General features: G+C 37.3%; 1 protein-coding gene across 6 annotated transcripts in view; it reads right to left on the reverse strand.

The window, feature by feature from the left end:
- Window positions 1-6,796: 6,796 nt before the first annotated feature.
- Window positions 6,797-13,241, reverse strand: part of CPSF2 (cleavage and polyadenylation specific factor 2) — a 48,676-nt gene continuing 42,231 nt past the window's right edge. For 5 of the 6 annotated variants that reach the window (XM_069086051.1, XM_069086050.1, XM_069086052.1 and 2 more), the window contains 3 exons: window positions 11,300-11,599; window positions 8,988-9,122; window positions 6,797-8,512 (listed from right to left, as the gene is read on the reverse strand). In XM_069086051.1, the coding sequence (XP_068942152.1) occupies window positions 8,420-8,512; window positions 8,988-9,122; window positions 11,300-11,599 (528 nt within the window). In that variant the 3' untranslated portion in view covers window positions 6,797-8,419. The remainder of the gene's footprint in view (window positions 8,513-8,987; window positions 9,123-11,299; window positions 11,600-13,241) is intronic. The other variant, XM_069086053.1, reaches the window with a different exon arrangement.

Below are 13,241 nucleotides of genomic sequence, written 5' to 3' on the forward strand. Positions count from 1 at the left end.
CACCAGGCACTTTGCCCTGGGAGAGGAGCCTAACAGCATTCACTACCTCTTAGTCGGAAATTCAGCTGAAGAGGTATTGACTTCCACCTGAGATATATGGTCAATGGCTTCAGCATTGGTTGATAACAGTTGAGAACACTATGAAAGTGTTCATCATTCTCTCCAAGATCATGTCCTTATCATGGATCAGTGTGGCTCTCTCAGCACCAGGTAGTTGAGATGCACCAGAGATCTTTGGCCCATAAATAGCCTTTAGGGAATCATAGAAGTACTTTCGATCGTTGCTATCTACGTGAAACTTAATCTCATCTGCCTTCTTACTGAACCAAGAATCTTGCACCTCTCTCTCTCTCTCTAAGCTACATTTACACTTTATTTTTGATGGAGTTAAACACTGCCTTCTTAGAGATAGATATACTATTTTATTGGAGGGAGCATATGCCCTGATGATGCATGGTGCTGTCCTGTAAGTGGCAGTCACACTGTCATGACCCTGTCGTCCACTCCTCTTGGGAGGCATACAAGCTTGCTGACTAGATTAGATTTGATTGCGAAACCTATATCATTTTCACTGCATTTCTCATCACAGTGGCCACTCCAGAAAAACATTTATCAAGCTATGACTCAGGTAAGCTGGCCTTTATCTGTCAGCCTTGTTTCACTCAGGGCTCTATTTGGATGCAGTAGAGTTCTCTCACAAGAACTGTTCATCTTTCACGGGCACTAGATTTCATGTTGTCCGTGAGTGTGTACACATTCCATGTACTGATGGGGAATGGAATCATCTTCACAAAATGCTTTCTAGAAGAGTATTTTTTGTTTGCTTCTGAAGAAAGGAATTCTTCGTTGGGTTGTCTTTCTCAGAAGGTATAAATAAGTACATCCAGTCATGAACAAATCCTCAACAGAATAACTAGTAAAGTTCAGAAGCAAAAAACCAAAACCCGATCTCATTCAAAGTCCTTTGTGCTCCTAGTATTATCCTGAACAATTTGTCCCGTCTTTGGGACTGGGTTCCAACCCAGAAAATTGTAAAAATACTTTTGCTGCATCACCGGGTTGCTTCATCTTTAAAAGACACAGTATTTATACCCTATCCCTCCACTCAGTATTTAACAGCTGCCCTTACTTAGCATGATAACAGTTACACTGCTGATATCCCCCATCTTTTCATCTTGGTCTCCAATTTCATATAAAGGAGTGATATACTATATATTGAAAATCTCCCATTTACACTATTGTTGAGCGTGACTCCACTCTTCCCTCCCCCAACTGATCCATGAGCAGGAATTTCAGTCTAGGGTAAAATCCCTTCTGTGTGTTTCCCCATTTTCCCCAGTCCCCTGCCCCCCACTGGATATTTCTCCATTCTCCCCAGTCCCCTGCCCTCCCCCACCGGATATTCTCCATCCCTTACCCCCGCCCCCCATCAGTTCTTCCCCATCTTCGTCTATTCTAGGTTCCCTGTCCCTCAGCTTAGGGTAAACTCCGAGTGCACAGGAAATTCAAATATACACTGTCAAATCACTGATTGTAATCTTGGCTTACATAACCTGACTATTGGAATCGCTTTAAAAACCAGCACATTGTCCGTGCCAACTCACTGTCTGATGTGACCCCAGCAGTCCCATGGTAATAAAGTCCACTTCCAAATTTTACTCTTGGGGATCTTTTGTCTCTCTCCTTTCGTCTCAACACTATGTCTATCTATAAAAAAAACCTCTCAATTATACTATATGTATATTACCTCCAATTTACACTATATATAAAAAACATTTATACCATATACATACACATATCTATCTCTGTATCTATCTCTGTATATCTGTAACATCTATCTATCTATCTATCTATCTATCTATCTATCTATCTATCTATCTATCTATCTATCTATCTATCTATCCATCCGCATTTGGTAATACCAGATAAAAGGTATTAGGTGAGGGAGAGTTGAGGGAAGAGACCAGGAAATGCCTTTTGCAGAAAGTGGAGTGGTTTGAACTAATTCTTGAAGGAAGACAGATGGCAGAGTTGAGGGGGGGGGAGGGTTCCAAGTAGGGGAGGGGGCTTAAATTTAAAGATGGAGTGTCAAGTGCTGGGCACCAGAGGTCATGTTGCTGGGCTCAATTGTAGAATACATAATAGGGAATAGAATGTGAGAAGATAGGGAAGGTGGGAAAGGGCCTTTGATTATTTGTGACTTTGTAAACTAGCTCTGAACACATCCAAAAGATTTATTGTAGAAGCCATGCCTGGGAGAAACCAGGTTAACAATGTTAAAAGAAGAGGCTTTTGTTCTGGCATAAACACGCTTATTGGCACCACATTTGACACTTTGTTCTGTCATTAATCGTTGCCTTGATAGGTTATGAACTCTCATTGCCTTGAGTATTTGGTCCACTGACATCACATTAAGGATGATTAATGGATTCAGTTTCAATGTACCTAGGCTATATCTCTTTAAAAAGGGAAATTGCCATAAAATTAAAAAGGTTTTGCATAAACAAGATCAATGTAGTTAGAATTAGAAAGGAACAGTTAAATGGGGGAGAATTGCTGCAGCAAATTTCTGAGAAAAGTCTGATACTTAAAATATAGAAATGGCACAGTTGATAGAACATGGAACCTGCAGCCAGGAAGACCAGAGTTCAAATCCTGTCTTAGATACCTACTAGCCATGAGATCCTGGGCAAGTCATAACCTCCCTCTCAGCCTTCTTTTCCTCATCTATAATAATAGCACTTGCCTCATAGGATTGTTGTAAGGATCAAACAAGGGTGTATTTGAATATAGATACAATTTCTATATATGGATATGGATGTGTTTGTATTTGTGTGTTTGCGTATATCTTTGGTAACCTTAAAGTGCTATATGTATAAGGAAGTGATACAAATATATGAGCCATTCTGAGATAGACAAATGGTCAAGATGAAGCTATATGAAGGGGAAAAAAACACCTTCAGATTACTAAGAAGAGAATTAGGAGGCACAGTGAATAGAGTATTGGAGGTGGACTCAGCAGAACCTGAGTTCAAATCTGACTGAAAAATTATTCATTTCTTCTGATTTTGTTGTAGTTTCATCTTGCTCATTTGCTGTTTTATTGGTTTGATTTTCTTTTTACACTAGATCTAACTTTATTAATCTTCAAAGAACTAGCTTCTAGTTTTGTCATATTTTTGTTTGCATTTGCTTCTCATCTAGTTTTTATATCTTCTTTTGTGCATAATTCAGGTTTATTTGATTTTGTCATTTTTAAAAGATGTATTTGGTTTAGTTCATTAATCCCTTTTTTCCTATTTGTTAAAGGATGGTTGTAGGGATGATTTTTCCTGATAGCTGTTTTAGCTGCATCCCAGTCTTATGTTGCTTTATCATAATTTTCTTTCTCGTTATTATACCTAGGATTTGTTCTTTGACCATCCTCCAATCTAGCTATCAAAGGGAACTTTAAAGCACAAGTCTGACCACATCATCACCACCATTCACAGTAAACTCTAGAGGTTCCCCACTACCTCTAGGAACAAGTATAAAATCCTGTTTGCCTTTTAAATCTTCTCATACTTTCCTACCTTTCCAGTCTTCTTACACTTCTTTTCTCTACCACATACTTACTGTCCAGTGTCACTTGTCTTCAATGCTGTTTTTCACACACATCATCTCTTAATATCATATATTTTAATTTCTGTACCCCATGCCTGGAATCTTGTCTCTGCATGTTGTATCCCCATTAGATTGTGGCTTCTTTGAGGGCAGGTGCTATCTTTTGACTTTTTTTTCTCTCTCTAGTGCTTAGCACTGTACTATGTTTATAGCAGTACATGCTTGTTGACTAGACCCTGCCGTCAGTGCTTTTAAAGTGTAGATGTGATCTTGTGACTCTCCTACTCAAACAACTCCAGTGACTTGCTATTGCTTCTTGAATAAATGACTTTTTTTTCTTCCTCTCTCCCCCCCACCCCCCATTAAAGGTGTTATTCCTTGGCTCACTTCTGTGAGGAATAATTTGCAGTGAAGTTTCCCCATTCTGAAAAATAAAATCTAGAGTGGCTTTAGCATCCACTAGGCCTAAATTTAGAAGTCACCTGACTTTGCAGGAATCTGGGACTTAGAGCAATGGAGACTGTCCCCAGTGCCACCTCTGCACAAGATATGCCAAATAAGGGCAGAAGTGCTTTTTCAAATGTACATTGGGTGATCCACTGTTTCCTTTTTCCTGTACTTGAGATAGATTGCTGCACTAAGATTGTACACCTAACTTCTAGCCAACGGAAGAAAAGGGTCAGGAGGGGGGTGGGGGAGAATTCAGCTTTGGGGCTTTATAACTTCACCATTTCCTCCTGTAAACTGCTTCTCCTCCTTGGCCATTTGTCAGGAGGGTGGCCCTTTCTTGAGATCATAATAAACCATTATTTTCTGCTTTCTACCTTGAGAAAACTGAGTATTATTTGGGTAAGGATTTCTGTTGCAGTTTTTGGGGTGCATACACTTCTTAACCAGTCTTAGTCAATGAGTGGGTGTTGCCTCAGTTGAAGTGAGTACTAGGAAAGACTTTAGCTTAAAAAGGCCAAGGTCTCCCACTGTATCCCAGTCATCCTGATCTATATTGGGCCACTGGACTGGATGACTCCAGAGGAGAAAGTGAGGCTAGTGACTTGGCACAGACCTCTCACTTAAATCCAATTCATTTGCAAATCATGGTAATGGGGTGATGGGCCATGAATCCCTAAAAGGAAAAGAACACGTCTTGGAAAACAACCCAGAACCTGGAACTTTCCCATGCATTTCAGCAGCCCAGACCACTAGCATCCCATCCACCCCAAACCAGCTAGATCACCTAGATTACTTGATATTCCTTTCACTGTGGCTCTCAGTCAGTCCATCCCAGACTATTATTTACCATTCCTTAATCTTTTTTTTTTTTTAAAGCAATCGGGGTTAAGTAACTTGCTCAAGGTTACAAGGCCAGTTATTTCTAGGTGTGGTGCTGAGTATCTGAACCCGGATTTGATCCAGTTCATCCCGTCACTGGAGCCGGTGCTCTTACTAGCTGAGCCACCTGGCCGCCCCTAAGCAATTGGGGTTAAGTAACTTGCTCAAGGTTACACGGCCAGGTGTTTCTGGGTGGGTGCTAAGTGTCTGAGCCCGGGATTCGATCTCCAGGTCTTCTCAACACTGGAGCCGGTGCTCTTACTCGCTGTGCTACCTGGCTGCCCCTACCATTGCTTAATCTCATTAAGATCTTTTCATTGTTCCTTTTTTAAACATAAGTATCTATCTCACCCCCATCGAGTGGCAGATTCACTGGGAATCTTGCCAGCTCCTATTGACTTTAAAGTAAACTGCCCCTCGACTGTAAAGTTTGAGTGTGTGAATTTATTCCAGGTGGACGCTACCCTGTGCCCTGACATTTTGGGGTTCCCAGCAACCCCAAAACATATCAATGCCATCATCATCTTCTTGCAAAATTCTTTTACTTTTAAAGACATATATAACCTGGCTCTATCTTTCTGGCCTCCCTGGGCATTACTTCCCTTCCTGCACTCCAGTTCCAGCCCATCTTATCTCCTGTTTTATCCCAACACTTGTTTCTATACCTGACTGTCCCACATATCTAGGATGTACTACCTCCTTACATCTATTTTACAATCTTCTGGATAAAGCCTTTCCCTGACCCACCCAATTACTGGTAATCTCTCTGCCAAACGACTACTATGCACACACACAGTCGTTTCCCCAATAGAATACAAGTTCTTTAATAGCAGGGATTGTTTCCTTCTTTGTATTTATATTCTTAGTGTCCAGCACACAGTAGGCAATTGACAAATTCTTGATTGATTGGCAAGTCAATTAAATTTTCTGGACCTCAGTATCTTCATCTTTAAAATGACAGAATTAGGCTAGATTATTTTCTAAAATCCATCCTCATTGTAAAGGTCTATGACTTTAAATTCCTTTTTATATATAATCTACTGATTGTTTTCCCTGTGAAGTAGCTGCAAGGAAAAAGATTGGGTTTGGAATCAAAGGATCTGGGTTCAAATTCTGACCACTTATTATCTATATAATATTGAGCAACCCTTTTCTGAGCCTCTGGTTCTTCATTTCTAAAATAAAAGGTTGGATTAGTGTATCTGTAAAATGAGGGAGTTGAATTAGAGGATCCCTAAAGTCCTCTTTGTAGCTCTAAATCATAGAGTTGGGTTCAAAAGCAACCTAGTTATTACAGACCATCCACTAGGACATGGAAATAACTTTATTATACAGAAGTTTTCTTTATAATGTTTTCAATCCAATAAGAGTGAAAACCCTTAACAGCAATTGCCATCTCTGTGCAACAACAAAAAAAACAACTCAGTCTTGGCCCACTTCTTCCAAAAGTACAATACAACACAGGAATTGTGTATATAGTGCAATAATTTTGACAGCTCCTCTGATTTACTAAGTACAATTTAAGCTATCTCAAAATTATTTATATTTTTGGTTTTAGAGACAATATACGATAGTGGGCAGAGAGTAGGCTGTAGAATTAGGAAAATCTGAGTTTAATTTCTGCCTCTGATACATACTAACTGTGCGACTGCAGGCAATTAACCTCTGAGTTTCCCAGCCAACAGTAAAGACCACAAGTGGTACATAAGAGTTTGGTGGAGAAAGTTTTCACACAGGGAGTCCTCTGTATCAACTGAAATCACAAGTCTAGATCAAATATATACGTCTAGATGCATGTATATGTTTTACAGCCACAATTTATTTGGGTACCAACTGAGAATAAAGTTCCATGGAAATGCAAATGAAACCTTTTTAGAAATTTTATTAACCTTGCCAGCCAAACACAGGGTAAAAAATGCTAATCTTGCAATGATACTTGTTTGCACAACAGCTTCTAGCAGCACTTTAAATGAAATTCATACTTGTGGATTGTGTCAGGTAAAAAAAAAGTTAGGCAAGAAACAAGTTTTAGTATTACACGAAAGATGAAATTATCAGCTGCTTTAATCAAGACAAATAGTCCCAGTATCACTTTGTACTCTAATAAAATCTCTGGGAAGATTTTTGTTTATAAAGTACTAATAGTGTTCATTTATGTGCTTATTCGTATTAATACTAGTAATACAATTCATCTGGTTCATAAATACCACAGTTGCTTTTACATTAGCAGTAAGAATCTTCGGAGTGACTATGAATATTTGAAAATGAAAACGATCAGTTTTATTTTAGGAGAAACCCATCAATCTAAAGTGCTAAGTGTAAGGAACAGGATTTGGATTTTGAATTTATGAAATGAATGCTTAAGTCTGTCACGATTGTCACTTCCTATGAAAACTCACTAGATGACATGGTTTTTCTTTAATGAGATGATTTGATTTCAACGTAAACTAAGTACAATGCATCTCCTTTTGGCTATCTTGTGGCTAACACAAGGAAGTTATAAAACACAAAAAAGTTAAGGTTTTGGGGGAAGTTAGCCTCCTATGTAGCATTTTAGTGCTGACACACATCATCTACATGCTGCTTAGGGGTCTTAGAAGCATGCAGGCCTAAGAGATAAAAACATCAATTTTTTTTAAACCATAGTATTACGTTGCAAAAAAAAAATGACGTTCAATGTTTGTTTCATTCATAAACATTAAAATCAGAATTTCTAAAAAAACCACACACCAAATAACTCTTTTGAGCTATTTGTATTCAAATGACAAAATTGTATTTTATACTTAAAAAAAAAAGCACTGACAAAAGGAAAAGATAAAAAACTTTTTTTTTGGTCTCAATAAAAATAATTATCACTTTGAAACACAGGCATTGAGCAAGTATAATGTGAAGATGAGTTTAGAGGAAGAGTTCTAGTGTATATACAAGTATATTTGTTGCTGTTGTTTATTTAAACAATCTATAAAAGTCCATTTTATCAAAACAGTTGCTTTTGCATTCTAACAGTTCTTTCCTAATTTCAAAATTCCCCATTTTTTCCCATTCCTAGAAATAAAAAAAAAAACAAATACTAATTTTACACAAACTTTGTAAAAAATACGTTTTTATGAACATACATAATATACCCTCTAAGGTAAAGAACTTGTCTGCCTAGTTTTACTGTTAAAATCAAGTTACACCAGCTTAGAAAAGAGGGCTTGTCTATAAAGAAAACCAATAACATCAATTATTGGGCCTGTACTGCCATAGTTATGGTATTTATCAATTTGAAAGTCAAAAAGGTGGAATGTTCAAGATTTGCTAAGCAAAATGGTCTGCATTTTCCACTTCTTTAGTATAATTTCTTGGGCTTAAAGTGTTATCTTCCCGACTAGTTCTCTCCGTATAAATTATAGAACAACAAAGGAAAACAACGAAATAAGGTAAAGAGCCCTTCCTTTTTTTCCTTAGAAAGGGGAAACAGAGATTCATCTGTACAACAGGTCCCCTACACAATAGCATACTGTTCATATAAAAGATCTCTTATCCTATAAAAATCCTGACAAAGGCAGCCTTCGAGTCCAATGCGTCCAGTTTCAGTCTAAGAAAGAAGGGAAAAAAAGTTTGTTAGCTTCATAAAACATTAAAAAAAAAACCTCAACTTAATTTATATCAAGGTTACTTTTGAACTTCACATTTCCAATCTGGCCTCAGACACTTAACACAAAAAAAACTAGCCATGTGACCTTGGGCAAGTCACTTAACCCCAACTGCCCTACCTTCCCCCCTCCAAAAAGCCAAGAAAAAAAAAAAAGAACTTCACATTTCCTAATAATGCTTCTGAAACCTAGGATACGGTCAAACACATAGTAGGCATTTATTTAACATTTGCTGAATTGAAATGTTTCTAAATCATCTCTATAAACATCAACTATCAATTAACTTGACAAGTTTGAGAGATAATTCCAGTTTGCAAAGACCAGGTAATAGTGTATATAATGTGATAAATCAGTGATCTAAAACCTTTGTTCAATTTACCCCCCTCCTAAATTTTCAAATCTTAAAGAAACACTCACTCTACGGACAGCTACAAGATTGTTGCAAACAAGTACACCGCCTACAAACTCAGCCTGGATTCCCTCTCGCAACAGAACCTGTTTAAAATCAGACAGTCTTGGTTCATTCATAAACACTGACTGGTGTCCAGGAACCTTTAAAAAGATGAGACAGGGGGGAAAAAAGCAAATCAAATTCAAAATACCAGGTATATAATTCCAGATATTTTCTATTAATCCCTCAAGCCATTTCAGAGATGATTTCAAGAAAGTAATTCATGTTCCCTACTGTTATTCTAAATTTTACTTTATTTTTAACATTGCAAAGAATTTCACATTTTAATGGCTTTACAATAAATTGTATTAGTCATGTTTCATTACATGACTAATACATGTTCTATTATGCTCATCAACTTCACTCACTTACCTAAAGTCAATCTGAGTATCAGTATTAGAGCTAGAGAAGAACTCAAAGACCCTCAAACACTGGGAACAGTGTTTTCATTGGCTCAATGGATATTTGCTGCTCCCCTTCTCCAAATTCCTGCCCTATCTTCACAATGAAGCTAATGGTACATGATCAGTGTATGAATGACCTGGTTATCAGAATCAGTATGGCATAACTTGTGGCTACTCCTCTATGACTGCTGCTGGGGGTGGGGGAGAGGCGGGTGGGAAAAGGGAGGAGGTATTACCTAAAAGTGGTAAAAGCGGAAAAGAGATTTTCCAATTTCTCCTCCCAATTCCAAAGGAAGGATACTTGAACACAAGTACAAGAACAAAGGCTACAGTCTAATCATGATGCTACCATTGGGTTAAAAATGCTCCATGGTCATCTAGACTGCTCGCAAAATATTGTCAAGAACAAACAGCAGTCTTGCTAGGCAGGAAGTGGAAGATAAGAACAGTATAGCCAACTCATTCTTTAATACCCAACTCAAATGCCTGGGAAGCCTTCTCTGATCCCTGTAGTCCAGGCGTACTTAACCTTTCTGTGTGCATGTCATGGACCTCTTCACAGAAGGATATTTTTAAATGCATAAAATACACTGAATTACCAAAGAAACAAAGTTTATTGAAATAGTTTTCAAAATATATTGTTCAAGTTCATAGACCTCAAGTTAAGGCTCCCTGCTCTAATCAATAATGACATTCCCTTTTAGACCTTCCATAGCATTGTTTCATAATGAACTAATGCACTCATAATATCATACATTATTTTGATCTTTGCATCTTATCTCCATTCTAGACTGCCTCACAAAGACAAGGATAATATCCTATTTGACCTTCACATCTCTTTCAATGCCTGGGACCATGCTTAGGATGCAGGAGGTAATTAATATGTTGAATGATTAAAGAACTGACATTTATCTGGAGCTATGAAGTTTGCTCAACATTTTAAATATATTCTCATTTTATCCTACTAACAACCTGCAAAATATTACAGATATTATTCTGATTTTACAATGGAAGGAACAATTAAAAAGGCTCAGAGAGGTCAATCAATAATTTGTGGATTCCCAACTAAAATGTGTTAAAGGAAGGATTAGAACCAGGTCTCTCAACTCTAAGTCCAATATTCTTTCCATATTATTATGGAGATGCCTCTTTACTCAATGGGAACAAATATGTGCTAATCTTAGTGATGCATTTCAAGCCATGTAAAATTCAAGGGCAACATATAAACATAGGTGGGGTTTTAGCAAGTTCAGATGATAAATTCAAATTTGCAAATGACCAAAAATGTCTCTGTTAACTTATATATGTTGGCAGTCCTCCATTTTAAACAAATCCTAAGAAAACCAGTATTGTAAAACTCCAACTTAAAACTTAAAAACAGACACATTACATAAAAGTATCTACCACAGAGTTTCTTTAAATATTGATAAATTAGCTTCAAAAGCAATGATTTCATCAGCATGGATTCTCTCTCCATGTCTTAATAGTGTTAGAAATTGCCTCCCCAAAAATCTTCATCACCTGACAGCTACATTAAGTGACGAGCTTTTCTGAACTCAGGTTGAACTTCACATGACTCTACTGTGTACTTAAAGGCTTTCTAGAACCCTGGGTATCTCGCACTGTGGTGCGGCTGCAGAGGAGAAAATAAATGAAGGGCAGGGTTGTCTCAGTATATTTAAAATGATCAGATTTTTAAAATGATTCAGCTTATAAACACAACTCAACAGAAGCATGTCTTGAGAAATATACTTATTAGCTCATACACTTGACACAAAATTTTATATACACTATCATTAGAATCATCCCTACAACGGAAATAAAGATGAAAAAAACTGGAAGGACTTATGAAGAGATAGCACAAAGGTTTTTACCTCATGAGGTGGCAAAGGTTCCAGAGTGGGAATGATCTCGCTCTCTTCACCAGTTTCTCTGTCGTCCTCTCCAAACAGGCTCTTCATAGCTTTTTGCTGTGCTATCACACTAGCATCTGAAGGAGTATCCACTTGCAACTCTGAGTCTTCTCCATCATCTTTCAGTTCTCCTTCCTCTAAAATAACACCAGTGTCTACTTTGGAAACTCGCATGTCTAGGACACCATCTATCCAAGCTAGTTCGGCATCTTTTGCTTTACAGAACTGAAGAGAGCTGACAAGTGAATCCTTTAACCTCACCTAAGTACATTTCATACAATGGACATTTTGAAAAAAATGAATGATGGAAAAGAAAAAAAAAGAATCAATGAACATGTTAATATTAGCAAATCAAACAACATTTTGTAGGATATTTTTATAAGCATTATACTTATAAAAAGTATACCAAAAACTTATGTGAAAATTTTATTAATGAAGACGTAAGTAAATATATCCCTAGACCTCAAGATGGTAAGATTAAAAAAGGAAGTTGGGGTGGCCAGGTGGCTCAGCGAGTAAGAGCACCGGCTCCAGTGTTGGGATGACCTGGGGATCAAATCCGGGCTCAGATACTTAGCACCACACCCAGAAATAAAAGTTACTTAACCCCGATTGCTAAAAAAAAAAAAAAAAGAAAAAGCTTAAAAAATTTTTTCAAAAAATAAAGGAAGTTGCCAAGTAGCAGTCTAGTTAGTGATGACTATAAGTGACTATGGTAGACTGATAACTTTGCTACCCTTAAGAGGTGGATCTGCTAACCTCACTACATGTAAAGTATCAGTATTCCATGACAGCAAGTTGAGTACAATTATATCATTTCTTTTTATGTAGAGAAGAGCTATGAAGACAGAACAAGCTAGAGTAATCTAGCAGTGTCCATGAATGCAGCCCCCTGACTTCAAAGAAATTCTACACAGCCCTTTGTTTAGCTAACCATGGCTGCTGTTGGAGACAGGGTTTTATTTCCCTTGGATTGCAGGATCCAGCTCCTTTTGTCTACCTCAGGGTAAAACATCACAGTCCCTAGTAATTTCAGCCAGGAGCCATACTATTTGCCCGGATAGGTATGACTTAAGGAGTAGTTACTCGTACTGCTTTGCTTTCTTTGGCCAAAGGCAGGGTGTCAGCAGGTGACAGTAAAGCAGATGTGAATATTTTCTTGGATCCTTTTGTGTGTGTAGTTTGTATATTATTTAATAAACCTTGCAGTTTATCAACTGAATATTAAATTGTGTTTTCTTTTAAATCCTGAAGCTAGTAAGTAGTATGTCCATTTGTGTCCTTGTTCATTTTGACAAGTAATGTATATTGGACACTAGCATTTTCTTCTCATTTCAGGGGGACAGGAGGTAGAAGAAATGGATAGACAAATATACCCTAAAATATGAAACAAGTTAAAGGATTTTGTTAAAAGTAGACAGGTAAAAGAAGAGAATTAAGAAAAAAATTAAATATCTGTTATTACACTGAGCTACATAATTATTGTAAATAAGCTCCCAAATCTACACCTAAAAAAAAAAAACCCAAACCCACACATGTCAATTATACAAACACAAAAATTCAAAGGTTAAACGGTTAAACTTTTAAAAAAATCTGGCTTGAGGATAACTGTAGTTGTGAAACATCAGATTCAATGACACTCAGGAGATATGCAGGTTAGTATTTTTCCCAACCCATCTTTTTTTTTTATTCTTTGTTATAAAAAATGGCTCCCTAGTTAGCAGAGAATTAAGAGGGATGTATTCAGAAATGAAACTGAGGAAAAACAAGATATCAATAATCTTTTAAAATTGTTTGGATATACACAGATTACCGTCAAATTCTCCTATGATGAGGATCTATACTATTTCATTCAGCTCGAGATGGTGGTCTTTTTTCTCCCTATCAAAAAAAGCATTACTTC

Source organism: Petaurus breviceps, unplaced genomic scaffold, assembly GCF_028583685.1.
Source record: "Petaurus breviceps papuanus isolate PSGF00001 unplaced genomic scaffold, PetGlider_PUasm1.0 177, whole genome shotgun sequence".
Taxonomy (NCBI): domain Eukaryota; kingdom Metazoa; phylum Chordata; class Mammalia; order Diprotodontia; family Petauridae; genus Petaurus; species Petaurus breviceps.